At 39.4% G+C, this 16,155-nt stretch overlaps 1 protein-coding gene across 3 annotated transcripts in view; it reads left to right on the forward strand.

Annotated features, from left to right (window-relative positions):
- The window catches only part of LOC117344946 (high affinity cationic amino acid transporter 1-like), a 44,807-nt gene that overhangs the window by 9,059 nt on the left and 19,593 nt on the right, over positions 1 to 16,155 (forward strand). For all 3 annotated transcript variants that reach the window (XM_033907832.1, XM_033907831.1, XM_033907830.1), the window contains exons 6-12: positions 2,509 to 2,664; positions 5,927 to 6,066; positions 7,636 to 7,759; positions 8,446 to 8,668; positions 11,047 to 11,186; positions 11,798 to 11,900; positions 15,945 to 15,989. In XM_033907832.1, coding sequence (XP_033763723.1) covers positions 2,509 to 2,664; positions 5,927 to 6,066; positions 7,636 to 7,759; positions 8,446 to 8,668; positions 11,047 to 11,186; positions 11,798 to 11,900; positions 15,945 to 15,989 — 931 coding nt within the window. The remainder of the gene's footprint in view (positions 1 to 2,508; positions 2,665 to 5,926; positions 6,067 to 7,635; positions 7,760 to 8,445; positions 8,669 to 11,046; positions 11,187 to 11,797; positions 11,901 to 15,944; positions 15,990 to 16,155) is intronic.

A 16,155-nucleotide genomic window follows, 5' to 3' on the forward strand; every position in this document is an offset into this window, starting at 1 on the left:
ACGTATTCAAAATTTTTGTAATCATTCGCCATTCGAGGCCTGATTGCCGTCATATTTGAATTACCAAAATGGACCTGAAATCAATATTTTAAAAAAGAGAATGATCTGTGACTTCAATATTTCATAAAAATAATTTAATACATCGTTTATTCACTTCATTCAGATCTTCAGACACCACATAATTTTTGAAGTCATATATAGAAATATATGAACCATTTTGTTATTGATTAATAGTTCACACAAGTAAGCACTAGATGTAAGCAGTAAGTATATGTACCGCTATCTACTGGCATGACTTTGAGTACAGTAGACTACACTCGCTTTGTGGATATTGACAGGATAACATATATTTACATACTAATTCAATTTTAGAATTGTAACTGAAATCTTGTAACAGCATATGGCACAAATAGTCATCTGAACATTTGTTGTATATTGAAAAAATATTTAAGGTAAATATTAACTCATTTGCTTGACTTCAATTTTCAGTTTATCAATTCATCGATTACTCTGTGTTTGAAGTATGGTGTAGTGAGAATTTCAAGTCTTGATCATGACTTGATGAAAATTCTAAATTAACAAATTATTAAAATAAATTTGTTTGAAAAATAACACAAGTTCAACATCAATATTATATAGAGTATCAATCACAATATATCAGAAGTTATCAAACTACAGATAACAATTAACGGCTGAATATCAAATTAAGTGAATATCACAAATATTTTTGCATTTGTTTTTAGATAATCCGGATTTCCGTCTTTAAAAAAATTTACCTAGTAGACGTAGTGCATAGTAAACGTAGCCATGTAACAGCTGATTTTAATCAGATTTAATTAGCATGAACTTAACACCGTCTCAGTAGTTCGTCGCAATCGAAAATTTGGTCGTGAATTCGGGATTTTACAAATTATTTCAAAATACTTTCAGGTAAATGAAAAAAAATTCTCGTAAAAATGTCGATTTTGAGTCCACTATCGGCCATTTCGGTAATTCAACTCTAGGCCTAACGACAATCGGGCCGCGATTCGCAAATGAATAATTAATTTAAAATTCGGTCAAATAAACCTCTAATATTTTATATATGATACAATCAGGCATTGTAGAACATATATTTTGGTCAATCCTCTGAAAATAATGCCAATTTATATTATAATTAAGCCCCATTTTTCTTCGTTTCGGTATTTCAAGTCCGCTTCACGTGTGGTCCGTTTCAGTAAATATTCTCGTCTTTGCCGAAATAAAAACAAGCTATATAATTGTTCATTTTAAACATGACAACAACTGCCAACCACACGTATCCAAAAATGTTATTGTTGATATCATCTGAATATTGCCGTAGTTATCTGTCACTTCGATTGTATACCCCATGCCATAGTGAAGGAAGAATCGACCAATCAAATTGGTTTATTTTTGATTTCCGTAATCTTGCAGTTACCTCCCTTACAACAGTAAATACGTTCCAAGTATCGCCTACAACAAGCAATCCCGTGCACATAACAAGATATTATCATTTGCATTTGATTTATTGGGTCATTTTCGTCAAAGGAAAATGGTATATGGAAATCGATGACAACTTGAACGCTATGACCAGTCACCCTGACCACAAATGCCACCTAATTGTAAGCCTATACATATGTACAGTTCTTTCTCGCAAACACGTACAGTAACCTATAGTATGATACAATGTATCGCCTCGTATGCCGTCATTGATATATTTCTTTCTCTAAATTATAGAAATACACACCTAGTTGATAATGATGTAACATTCTAGAATATATATATTACACATTTAAGTAAATCGCGGACAAATTTGCAGACCTATGCTATCTAATGTCAGCCGTTTTGGAATGAGCAAAACTTTCTAAACATTCGGAGACGAATGCGCCTGCGCAATAGTTGTTTACATAAATATATTGACCTGGAGTTATTCGCAAAGTTCAGGTTCATTTAGTCTTCTCATTTCGCTAGCGTTATGCATTTCTCAAATCGTAGGCATCTTGAAAACATCTACTGAATACATTTCAACCTTTTCGGTAAAACTACTATATAAAACGAAGATGTTTTTGCAAGTAAATTATTTGAAGCGTAAGGCAATGGGGGCAGCCATATTTCATTGAAACAGACAGTAGATGGCGTATTGGTGAATGTGGTTACCAAATATGGTCATATTTCTCAGTCCAGTTCTTGATGGCAATAACCGAACATTAATGTTCGTTTAAAAAATTATTGCCCAATGACACAACCATGACAGCACCGACTGGCCCATTTCTTCACCTGAAATTACATGGCTGGTGTCCTATGAAATTCTGATCCCCATGAAATACCGACCCGGGTCAATATTTTATGGGAGGTCAATATTTCATATGACACCGGCACTCTCACTGATGGAGCTATCACGCTCTTTTCTTGAATTTCAGATAAGTACATTTTGTATTAGGCATGCAAATTCCCTTTGATCCTTTATTTTAAGTTGATAATTTTGATATACATGTATATATATCACAGGTACAGCTAGTGTGGCTCGGGCGTGGAGTTCCTACTTTGACTCGCTTGTCGACAAAGTTATCCAGAATTTTTTTAAGGACAACATGCCTATGGATATTCCGGGCTTCTCTTCCTATCCGGATTTCTTCGCTCTTGGTATCACACTACTATTAGCTGGTGAGTAAAGACTGAAATTAAATGTTACAAAAAAGGATTTATGTAGTTTAACATCATATAACAGACAGCCCTGCAGGTAGGGCGTAAGAATTGTACCTGCTGCCCCCATTGCATGATCGTAAGAGGCGACTAAATTTGGGATCTTATCTTTTCTCTTCTTTCTTAACAACTTTCTTCTTCCTAATGTCTCCCTTGACAATGCCTCACTTTTGGCCTTTAGTTGAGCATTCGCCTCTCTGAGGAAGGCTTTAGGTTCTGTCCCCAGGCCGAGACATACCAGAGTCTTTACAAAGTGGTAGTTTCTACTCCTGCTTAGCATTCAGCATATTGGGAGTGGGATGACTGGCTCGCCCGTTGTCAGTATATTATGACCGGGTGGGGTGTATGGGCAGTATGCTTCAGTGAGGTAGCACTATAAATCGGCAAAAGTTCCGGCCTATCACAAGGAGACCTAACACGAACATACTGCAGCCTCCCAAAACACACATACGCACTCACCACACGCATGCATGTCGCACGCATGGGAGGCCGTCCTTAAATGACCTTAGTTGTTAATGGGACGTAAAACAAAATAAACCAAACCAAACCATTAAGATATAAATAGTTTAATTTTAATGGAAACTGTCATTATACCCTTGTAAAGTATTTTTTATTAAACATTATCTTGTGAAAATAGAAATAAAATAAATTTGAATTTGAAAGAAGGAAAGGTCCGAGTACAGTAGGTACTTGTTTGTGTACATCGGTGCGTGTATCAATGAAAAACAAAATATCTCTTGAACATCTGATTTGGGCCATGTTCACACTCTGTAGCATCACAGCATGAAATCCTAAAATTGTGAAGATTTAAGTGTTCATCAAAGTTAAAGATCAGCTAAGTCACACTCGACCTATTTTGAAATAAAAAAGCTTGTGTACAAGGAATCTCCTGAATCTGTAGAAGGATTTTTTCGTTCGTATTCGTCATGGCATGAAAGTCTACATCTGATAAGACTTTAGTGTTCATTGTTCAAGGTTAAAGTTCAAATGTCACACATGACCACTTTTAAAATAAAAAAGCTGGGGCACACGATATCTCATCTCATGAGCCTTTTGACAGGTTTATAATAAGTTTATGTTCCCAATAAACATCACAGCATGAATTTCTACACTTGGTTACAGTTTGCTTGTCATCATTCAGTCAAGGTTAAAGGTCAAATGTGTTATGATCTCATGAATCTTAGTACATATTTATTAAGTTGATGAGGGTGGTGAGGGGTAAAGTTATCAATGTGAGTCGCTGGACAGATTTATTTTATTGATGAGGGTGGTGAGGGGGTCCAGATATCAATGTGAGTCACTGGACAGATTTATTTTATTGATGAGGGTGGTGAGGGGTACATATATCAATGTGAGCCCCTGGACAGATTTATTTTATTGATGAGGGTGGTGAGGGGTCCAGATATCAATGTGAGCCCCTGGACAGATTTATTTTATTGATGAGGGTGGTGAGGGGTACATATATCAATGCGAGTCCCTGGACAGATTTATTTTATTGATGAGGGTGGTGAGGGTTACAGATATCAATGTGAGCCCCTGGACAGATTTATTTTATTGATAAGGGTGGTGAGGGGGTCCAGATATCAATGTGAGCCCCTGGACAGATTTATTTTATTGATGAGGGTGGTGAGGTGTACATATATCAATGTGAGCCCCTGGACAGATTTATTTTATTGATGAGGGTGGTGAGGGGGTCCAGATATCAATGTGAGCCCCTGGACAGATTTATTTCATTGATGAGGGTGGTGAGGGGGTCCAGATATCAATGTGAGCCTTGGACAGATTTATTTTGTTGATGAGGGTGGTGAGGGTTACAGATATCAATGTGAGCCCCTGGACAGATTTATTTTATTGATGAGGGTGGTGAGTGGTACATATATCAATGCGAGTCCCTGGACAGATTTATTTTATTGATGAGGGTGGTGAGGGTTACAGATATCAATGTGAGCCCCTGGACAGATTTATTTTATTGATGAGGGTGGTGAGGGGTCCAGATATCAATGTGAGCCCCTGGACAGATTTATTTTATTGATGAGGGTGGTGAGGGGGTCCAGATATCAATGTGAGCCTTGGACAGATTTATTTTGTTGATGAGGGTGGTGAGGGTTACAGATATCAATGTGAGCCCCTGGACAGATTTATTTTATTGATGAGGGTGGTGAGGGGTACATATATCAATGTGAGCCCCTGGACAGATTTATTTTATTGATGAGGGTGGTGAGGGGGTCCAGATATCAATGTGAGCCTTGGACAGATTTATTTTGTTGATGAGGGTGGTGAGGGTTACAGATATCAATGTGAGCCCCTGGACAGATTTATTTTATTGATGAGGGTGGTGAGGGGTACATATATCAATGCGAGTCCCTGGACAGATTTATTTTATTGATGAGGGTGGTGAGGGTTACAGATATCAATGTGAGCCCCTGGACAGATTTATTTTATTGATAAGGGTGGTGAGGGGGTCCAGATATCAATGTGAGCCCCTGGACAGATTTATTTTATTGATGAGGGTGGTGAGGGTAACAGATATCAATGTGAGCCCTGGACAGATTTATTTTATTGATGAGGGTGGTGAGGGGTTCAGATATCAATGTGAGTCCCTGGACAGATTTATTTTGTTGATGAGGGTGGTGAGGGTTACAGATATCAATGTGAGCCCTGGACAGATTTATTTTGTTGATGAGGGTGGTGAGGGTTACAGATATCAATGTGAGTCCCTGGACAGATTTATTTTGTTGATGAGGGTGGTGAGGGGGTCCAGATATCAATGTGAGTCCCTGGACAGATTTATTTTATTGATGAGGGTGGTGAGGGGGTCCAGATATCAATGTGAGCCTTGGACAGATTTATTTTGTTGATGAGGGTGGTGAGGGTTACAGATATCAATGTGAGTCCCTGGACAGATTTATTTTCTTGATGAGGGATACATGTATGAGGTTATATCTGTCTGAGCCTGGCCTGATTGGGGAGTTTGGTAAGGGGTATATCTGTGTTAGTCCCATTCTCCTTGCTTGATTTATACTATTAAACATAACTTTTTGGTGGAAGTAACTTAATTTGATTATATTAATTAACACATTTTTTTACAAAAATTGTTCAGCTTTATTAACCCATCCATTGATTTACACCTGTAATTATCTTCCTGTTAATTAGTAGGCTTTACTTGAAATATCTCATCAATTAACATAATTAAACTAATAAAGATATGTTTCTCCATTTTCAGTGATTTTAGCCGTAGGTGTCAAAGAGTCCTCAACATTTAACAACATTTTCACGGGAGTGAATTTGTTGGTGGTGACTTACGTGATCATCTGTGGATTTTTCAAAGTGGATATTCACAACTGGCAGTTAAAGCCTTCAGAGGTATGTACGCGATTACAGATATAACCCTCAGGGTTCAAAGTGGTCCAGTTATATATGGTATGTACCCGATTACAGATATAACCCTCAGTGTTCAAAGTGGTCCAGTTATATATGGTATGTACGCGATTACAGATATAACCCTCAGGGTTCAAAGTGGTCCAGTTATATATGGTATGTACGCGATTACAGATAACCCTCAGGGTTCAAAGTGGTCCAGTTATATATGGTATGTACGCGATTACAGATATAACCCTCAGGGTTCAAAGTGGTCCAGTTATATATGGTATGTACCCGATTACAGATATAACCCTCAGTGTTCAAAGTGGTCCAGTTATATATGGTATGTACCCGATTACAGATATAACCCTCAGGGTCCAGTTATATATGGTATGTACCCGATTACAGATATAACCCTCAGGGTTCAAAGTGGTCCAGTTATATATGGTATGTACCCGATTACAGATATAACCCTCAGGGTTCAAAGTGGTCCAGTTATATATGGTATGTACCCGATTACAGATATAACCCTCAGGGTTCAAAGTGGTCCAGTTATATATGGTATGTACGCGATTACAGATATAACCCTCAGGGTCCAGTTATATATGGTATGTACCCGATTACAGATATAACCCTCAGGGTTCAAAGTGGTCCAGTTATATATGGACAGGACGTCACTCTGTGACCTTCGATCATCAGACAAATGACCAGTGAAACAATACATATCTGGCACATACATGTAGCTGCCTTAATTACACAAATATGCAACTATACATGTACATACACATCATTGAAAAATGTCACCTGGACTCTGACCAGGGGCGACGTACCATGCCCCCTACACCCCCATTGCATACATATCATTGTAAAATATTGCTTTACCCCTGGACTATGAGCAGTCAGGGTTACTCTACCATGTCCCCTGCACCCCAAATTCAATCCCAGCTGTATACATGTACATATCAGAGTCGCTTGGCTATGTGCCTGCATGAATATTTGTGATCACTGAAGTGTGAAAATGTACAAAAGTGTACTCCAATCAACAGAAAATTAATGTCTTTCTATTACACTACAAATGTAGGCTTAACTGGTTGTTTGTATATTCAGATACAGAACATTCACAATGAATCGCTTGAACATATTTCATAATATGCTGGCTCCTGTTCCTATTGTATATATAAAACAAAAAGTCACTAGTCGATGAAATCACTTTCAGTATGTTTGCTAGTATGTGTTTTACTGCTAGAGTTATTTCCCCTGTATCATTGCAGTATTGCAATGGTGGTTTATTAAATCACAAACGGGGTCATCATTGGATATAAACCCTCAACAAAATCAACAGTGCAGAATCCAGTGGGTTTCTGACATGGATATTTAACAGGGTCTTTATAGTGGGCCGATCAGTACACATACTTAGTTTTTGTGGATGACCATGCATATATCCATTTAATTACTTTCAGGTTTTATAATCAGTGGAATTAATATTGTCTGTATGGCCATGCATCGGTTAGCTGTCAAGAGTTACTTCCCATGGACAATTTTTCTGTATAATATAAACTATTATATTTCTAGCTACCAGGTAATGGTACAGACAGTGGAAGCGGAGGTTTCATGCCATTTGGGTTTTCTGGAATGATGTCTGGAGCGGCCACCTGTTTTTATGCCTTCGTAGGGTTCGACTGTATTGCTACAACAGGTAATACAAACATGAATATTCATATAATTCATGAATATTTTTGCATTTCAAGTATAGACATGGGTAACAGGAATATGTCTGGTATGTAAGGCCTGGCAGTGGATAGCCGTATAATTCACTTTATAATATCCGAAGCATTTCATGAAAGAATTAATGCAAGTGCATGTATAAATATCTATTTAATTATGATTGATTAATTCATCAATATCTTTAAAAATTCAGTGGTATCAAACCTTTCATGAATAACTCATGAATATCATTATTGATTCATTAATTTCCATCCTTTCATGAATATCATGGATTAATCAATATCAATTTATGATAGATTCTTGAAGATTTTAAATATCCATCAATTCACGAATATTGATTTGTTCTCAAAATTAAATAATCATTGTTAATGAAGATCAATTGTTCATGAATATACATTATTTGATTCATACCGGGTAATTATCGGATTATCCATTTTCAATTCATGAATATCCATTGTTCATTCATGAATATCCATTGATTTAGGAATATCTTTGACTTATAAATAGCAATTGTGTCATGAATATTCATCATTTAATGAATTTCATTGAATCAGAAAATTTGGCACAGACTTATTAATTATTATTGCTTTAATTTCATGATTTAATTGAGTTGAACAGATAGTCAAGGTGATACATGTATGTATGTCTGTTGTACAGGTGAGGAAGTTAAGAACCCCCAGAAAGCCATTCCTATCAGTATAGTTATATCACTGATAGCCATCTTTGTGGCATACTTCGGGATCTCGGCTGTGATGACACTTATGTGTCCATACTATCTGCTGGACGAAGACGCACCACTCCCAGACGTATTTGATCGTGTCGGTTGGGGCGTGGCTAGATACATCATTGCCGTCGGTGCAATCTGTGGCCTTTCTACAAGGTTTGTATACAAAATCAGGTAAAAACTTATATTTAAGATATTATGTAAATCTTTACGGTAAGTTTGTTGCTTAAGATGAAGGCTTGAGATTTTGTGTTCCTTACTGACCATACATAACCAGTCAAACCTACCTGGAGTTCGTTTTATTGCCCTGTTAACAACCAGCGTCATTTTGAAGTCAAGTCACCTTGTAGAAGTTGGTGAGGTTACGTGGTTGGTCCTTTAACTGACCCTTCACCTGAGGTTACGTGGTTGGATGTATAACTGACCCTTCACCTGAGGTTACGTGACTGGACCTTTAACTGACCCTTCACCTGAGGTTACGTGGCTGGACGTATAACTGACCCTTCACCTGAGGTTACGTGACTGGACCTTTAACTGACCCTTCACCTGAGGTTACGTGGCTGGATGTATAACTGACCCTTCACCTGAGGTTACGTGACTGGACCTTTAACTGACCCTTCACCTGAGGTTACGTGGCTGGACCTTTAACTGACCCTTCACCTGAGGTTACGTGACTGGACCTTTAACTGACCCTTCACCTGAGGCTACGTGGCTGGACGTATTACTGACCCTTCACCTGAGGTTACGTGACTGGACCTTTAACTGACCCTTCACCTGAGGTTATGTGGCTGGACGTATAACTGACCCTTCACCTGAGGCTATGTGGCTGGACCTTTAACTGATCCTTCACCTGAGGTTACGTGACTGGAAATTTAACTGACCCTTCACCTGAGGTTACGTGGTTGGTCCATGAACTGACCCTTCACCTGAGGTTACGTGGCTGGACCTTTAACTGACCCTTCACCTGAGGTTACGTGACTGGACCTTTAACTGACGATTCACCTGAGGTTACGTGACTGGACCTTTAACTGACCCTTCACCTGAGGTTACGTGACTGGACCTTTAACTGACCCTTCACCTGAGGTTACGTGACTGGACCTTTAACTGACCCTTCACCTGAGGTTACGTGGCTGGTCCTTTAACTGACCCTTCACCTGAGGTTACGTGGCTGGTCCATTAACTGACCCTTCACCTGAGGTTACGTGACTGGACCTTTAACTGACCCTTCACCTGAGGTTACGTGGCTGGACGTCTAACTGACCCTTCACCTGAGGTTACGTGGCTGGACGTCTAACTGACCCTTCACCTGAGGTTACGTGGCTGGACGTCTAACTGACCCTTCACCTGAGGTTACGTGGCTGGACGTCTAACTGACCCTTCACCTGAGGTTACGTGACTGGACCTTTAACTGACCCTTCACCTGAGGTTATGTGGCTGGACGTCTAACTGACCCTTCACCTGAGGTTATGTGGCTGGACGTCTAACTGACCCTTCACCTGAGGTTATGTGGCTGGACGTCTAACTGACCCTTCACCTGTGGTTATGTGGCTGGACGTCTAACTGACCCTTCACCTGAGGTTATGTGGCTGGACGTCTAACTGACCCTTCACCTGTGGTTATGTGGCTGGACGTCTAACTGACCCTTCACCTGTGGCTATGTGGCTGGACGTCTAACTGACCCTTCACCTGAGGTTACATGGCTGGACGTCTAACTGACCCTTCACCTGAGGTTATGTGGCTGGACGTCTAACTGACCCTTCACCTGTGGTTATGTGGCTGGACCTTTAACTGACTGAGCTATAACAGCCCCACCTGCCCTAAGGGCCACCTGTATGTAACAAAACACTGTCTATAAAGTCCACATGTTCCAAATCCAAATATTCCAATTTCGTGTATAGAAACCTCTATATAAGGTCACCTTCATATAGAGACCACATTTCTCTGCTCCCTTGAGAGACCGTTTTAGACAGGTTTGGCTATAGAAACTCAATATAAGGACCACATTTTCTTGCAGGTTGGCTGAACAAAAAAGTATTTGTCGGATGCTGGTAAAATTATAACACTAAAGTATATTGAAGTGTGTATGCTTTTGTTATCAATATAGGCACACCAACTTAATTAATAAGCTAAATGTCCAATTGCCAGTTAAAGAAAAAACCTTTCATGATATATATTTAGAGCTGAAATGAGTATAACTCATGCACATACATGTAACTATATGTTTTAAATTAAATGAAGAACACCTCCTCCCGGTATACCAACTAGTAATTTATTTCGAAAATGTACACTGTTATAAGGGTGCCTGTTCATCTGTCAGTCAATAGTGTTATGTTTGACATTTGAAGAATGATTTTTTACATCCATAACTGTTATCTTTTATAAGAATTATAAGTAATCTTTGTGTAATCTTCATATTTCTTCAGCACCATCATCTCACAGTAAAATCGTGACAGATACGAAAAACAAAAAAATAAAGAAGAGTTTTCAATATGAAGGTACAAATAAATTTTAAATCGTGATATTTTTTTCGACAGTTTGCTTGGGGCCATGTTTCCTCTGCCAAGGGTTATTTACGCCATGGCTAGTGATGGGATTGTTTTCCGCTCCCTAGCAACCATTAATGAACGCTTCAAGACACCACTGATAGCCACCATAATATCAGGAATATTTGCAGGTAATTCGGATAGAGACATTATCTATTTTCTGCTTGGTATTTTAAAGTGATTTATTTCAGCATTGATGTCATTTTTTTTAGTTTCATTGGGGTATGAAAACAAAATTGTTTGCAAACTGTATAAATCCGCTACGCGGATTTTTACAAAAGTTTTTTTTATATAGCCCAATGAAACTAAAAAATGACATCAACACTTATAATTAATTTTTGAAATTGATTTTCAAAATTAAAACATGTATTATATAAATTGAACTGATCTTATAAGGGATTCTTTTTCACAAATCAATACGCAATGTCTGTGGCCATATTGTGACGTCACATATTTCGCGCCATTTTCAGATTTGTTTCATAGAGGTATGAAACAAAAATCTCAACCAATCAGAAAGCCGCATTCTGCGTATAAACACTGGACAATTAATTATAACAAAATGTTTCTGATGCATACAGTTGTAAAATCACAATATCCCTATTATAATCATAATGAAATGTAGAGGCAGTTATGTAACATGTATGAAACATTATCAAGATCTTAGCTGTTTAAATTCATGGATGTGTTCTCTAACCGTGACAGCCCTTGAACTTTCTGTAGACACTGTGTTTAATTTTGTTAGGTGTGATGGCGATGATGTTTGACCTGTCAGAGCTCGTCGATATGATGTCAATTGGAACCCTCCTAGCCTATACCCTAGTAGGGGTCTGTGTGTTGCTACTCAGGTAACTGATTGTAACATTTAACCCTTAAAATCATTTTTTTATACCCCAAATACAACATAGTCGGCATGATGTTTTGACACGATTCTGTTGCTGTTTAAAATGTCCGCATCTATTTGTACATCCTTTTCGTATTTGGAGCATAACTTTACCCACACTTACAATGTAAGCAAATTAAGGAGCATTAAACACCAGTTACATCTAGGCAATGTGCAGTGTACTAGATCCAATACCAAGAACTCCTTATTTACAGTTATTGCCCTTTGTTAAAATCTTGTCTGTCCCTCCCTTATCTTTACCTTGTCTGTCCCTCCCTTTTCTTTACCTTGTCTGTCCCTCCTGTATCTTTACCTTGTCTGTCCCTCCCTTATCTTTACCTTGTCTGTCCCTCCCTTATCTTTACCTTGGCTGTCCCTCCCTTATCTTTTCCTTGTCTGTCCCTCCCTTATCTTTTCCTTGTCTGTCCCTCCCTTATCTTTATCTTGTCTCTCCTTCCCTTTTCTTTACCTTGTCTGTCCCTCCCTTTTCTTTTCCTTGTCTGCCCCTCCCTTTTCTTTACCTTGTCTCTCCCTCCCTTATCTTAATCTTGTCTCTTCTTCCCATATCTTTAACTTGTCTGTCCCTCCATTTTCTTTAACTTGTCTCTCCCTCCATTATCTTTACCTTGTCTGTCCCTTTCTTTTCTTTACCTTGTCTGTCCCTCCCTTTTCTTTACCTTGTCTGTCCCTTCCTTTTCTTTACCTTGTCTGTCCCCTATCTTTATCTTGTCTGTCCCTCCCTTTTCATGACCTTGTCTGTCCCTCCCTTTTCGTTGCCTTCTCTGTCCCTCCCTTTTCTTTACCTTGTCTCTCCCTCAATTATCTATACCTTGTCTGTCCCTTTCTTTTCTTTACCTTGTCTGTCCCTCCATTATCTATACCTTGTCTGTCCCTTTCTTTTCTTTACCTTGTCTGTCCCTCCCTTTTCTTTATCTTGACTCTCCCTCCCTTTTCTTTACCTTGCCTATCCCTCCCTTTTCTTTACCTTGTCTGTCCCTCCCCTTTCTTTACCTTGTCTGTCCCTCCCCTTTCCTTACCTTGTCTGTCCCTCCCCTTTCTTTACCTTGTCTGTCCCTCCCTTTTCTTTACCTTGTCTCTCCCTCCCCTTTCTTTATCTTATCTGTCACTCATTCTTTTTTCTTTGCCTTGTCTTTCCCTCCCTTTTCTATACCTTAATCTGTCCATCCCTTTTCTTTATCTTGTCTGTCCCTCCCTTTTCATGACCTTGTCTGTCCCTCCCTTTTCGTTGCCTTCTCTGTCCCTCCCTTTTCTTTACCTTGTCTCTCCCTCCATTATCTATACCTTGTCTGTCCCTTTCTTTTCTTTACCTTGTCTGTCCCTCCATTATCTATACCTTGTCTGTCCCTTTCTTTTCTTTACCTTGTCTGTCCCTCCCTTTTCTTTATCTTGACTCTCCCTCCCTTTTCTTTACCTTGCCTGTCCCTCCCTTTTCTTTACCTTGTCTGTCCCTCCCCTTTCTTTACCTTGTCTGTCCCTCCCCTTTCTTTACCTTGTCTGTCCCTCCCCTTTCTTTACCTTGTCTGTCCCTCCCTTTTCTTTACCTTGTCTCTCCCTCCCCTTTCTTTATCTTGCCTGTCCCTCCCTTTTCTTTACCTTGTCTGTCCCTCCCCTTTCTTTACCTTGTCTGTCCCTCCCTTTCTTTACCTTGTCTCTCCCTCCCCTTTCTTTATCTTGTCTGTCCCTCCCCTTTCTTTACCTTGTCTGTCCCTCCCCTTTCTTTACCTTGTCTGTCCCTCCCTTTTCTTTACCTTGTCTCTCCCTCCCCTTTCTTTATCTTATCTGTCACTCATTCTTTTTTCTTTGCCTTGTCTTTCCCTCCCTTTTCTATACCTTAATCTGTCCATCCCTTTTCTTTATCTTGTCTGTCCCTCCCTTTTCATGACCTTGTCTGTCCCTCCCTTTTCGTTGCCTTCTCTGTCCCTCCCTTTTCTTTACCTTGTCTCTCCCTCCATTATCTATACCTTCTCTGTCCCTCCCTTTTCTTTACCTTGTCTGTCCCTCCATTATCTATACCTTGTCTGTCCCTTTCTTTTCTTTATCTTGACTCTCCCTCCCTTTTCTTTACCTTGCCTGTCCCTCCCTTTTCTTTGCCTTGTCTTTCCCTCCCTTTTCTATACCTTAATCTGTCCATCCCTTTTCTTTATCTTGTCTGTCCCTCCCTTATCTTTACCTTGTCTGTCCTTCCCTTGTCTTTACCTTCTCTGTCATTCATTCCTTTTTCTTTACCTTGTCTTTCCCTCCCTTTTCTATACCTTAATCTGTCCCTCCCTTTTCTTTACCTTAAGGAGCATTAAACACCAGTTACATCTAGGCAATGTGCAGTGTACTAGATCCAATACCAAGAACTCCTTATTTACAGTTATTGCCCTTTGTTAAAATCTTGTCTGTCCCTCCCTTATCTTTACCTCGTCTGTCCCTCCCTTTTCTTTACCTTGTCTGTCCCTCCCGTATCTTTACCTTGTCTGTCCCTCCCTTATCTTTACCTTGTCTGTCCCTCCCTTATCTTTACCTTGGCTGTCCCTCCCTTATCTTTTCCTTGTCTGTCCCTCCCTTATCTTTATCTTGTCTCTCCTTCCCTTTTCTTTACCTTGTCTGTCCCTCCCTTTTCTTTTCCTTGTCTGTCCCTCCCTTTTCTTTACCTTGTCTCTCCCTCCCTTATCTTAATCTTGTCTCTTCTTCCCTTATCTTTACCTTGTCTGTCCCTCCATTTTCTTTACCTTGTCTCTCTCTCCATTATCTATACCTTGTATGTCCCTTTCTTTTCTTTACCTTGTCTGTCCCCCCTTATCTTTACCTTGTCTGTCCCTCCCTTTTCTTTACCTTGTCTGTCCTTCCCCTATCTTTATCTTGTCTGTCCCTCCCTTTTCATGACCTTGTCTGTCCCTCCCTTTTCTTTACCTTGTCTGTCCCTCCCTTTTCTTTACCTTGTCTGTCCTTTCCTTTTCTTTACCTTGTCTGTCCTTCCCCTTTCTTTATCTTGTCTGTCCCTCCCTTTTCATGACTTTGTCTGTCCCTCCCTTTTCGTTGCCTTCTCTGTCCCTCCCTTTTCTTTACCTTGTCTCTCCCTCCATTATCTATACCTTGTCTGTCCCTTTCTTTTCTTTACCCTGTCTGTCCCTCCATTATCTATACCTTGTCTGTCCCTTTTTTCTTTACCTTGTCTGTCCCTCCCTTTTCTTTATCTTGACTCTCCCTCCCTTTTCTTTACCTTGCCTTTCCCTCCCTTTTCTTTACCTTGTCTGTCCCTCCCCTTTCTTTACCTTGTCTGTCCCTCCCCTTTCTTTACCTTGTCTGTCCCTCCCCTTTCTTTACCTTGTCTCTCCCTCCCTTTTCTTTACCTTGTCTGTCCCTCCCCTTTCTTTACCTTGTCTGTCCCTCCCCTTTCTTTATCTTGCCTGTCCCTCCCCTTTCTTTACCTTGTCTCTCCCTCCCTTTTCTTTACCTTGTCTGTCCCTCCCCTTTCCTTACCTTGTCTGTCCCTCCCCTTTCTTTACCTTGTCTGTCCCTCCCCTTTCTTTACCTTGTCTGTCCCTCCCTTATCTTTACCTTGTCTGTCCCTCCCTTTTCTTTATCTTATCTGTCACTCATTCTTTTTTCTTTGCCTTGTCTTTCCCTCCCTTTTCTATACCTTAATCTGTCCATCCCTTTTCTTTATCTTGTCTGTCCCTCCCTTATCTTTACCTTGTCTGTCCTTCCCTTGTCTTTACCTTCTCTGTCATTCATTCCTTTTTCTTTACCTTGTCTTTCCCTCCCTTTTCTATACCTTAATCTGTCCCTCCCTTTTCTTTACCTTATCTGTCACTCTCTTCATCTCACGTCATCTCTTTAAACAGAGATTTAAATGCATTTGAAATTTGTAGCAATATCTACACTGTATGCATCCTGTACACTATGAAATGTAACATTTATGTTTGAACTATTTTAATTTATTATTTAAATCAGGTTATTTTTCTCCGCTAAAATTGTAAATTGTCCAATATTTTTACAGATACAGAGTAACAGTTATGAAGACTACCTCAGATGCAGATGATTCGTAAGTTATCAGTTATATAAACCTTTTTGTTATACATGGTCATTTTCATTGTGAACAAATGATTTACCCAGATAAATGTGACAAGTCATTTATGCAGATAAAAGTGAAGAATCTTTTACCCAGATTAGTGTGACAAAATTACTTAACTTAGTTACATTTCCAATGC

The sequence above is a fragment of the Pecten maximus genome, chromosome 16 (genome assembly GCF_902652985.1).
Source record: "Pecten maximus chromosome 16, xPecMax1.1, whole genome shotgun sequence".
NCBI lineage: Eukaryota > Metazoa > Mollusca > Bivalvia > Pectinida > Pectinidae > Pecten > Pecten maximus.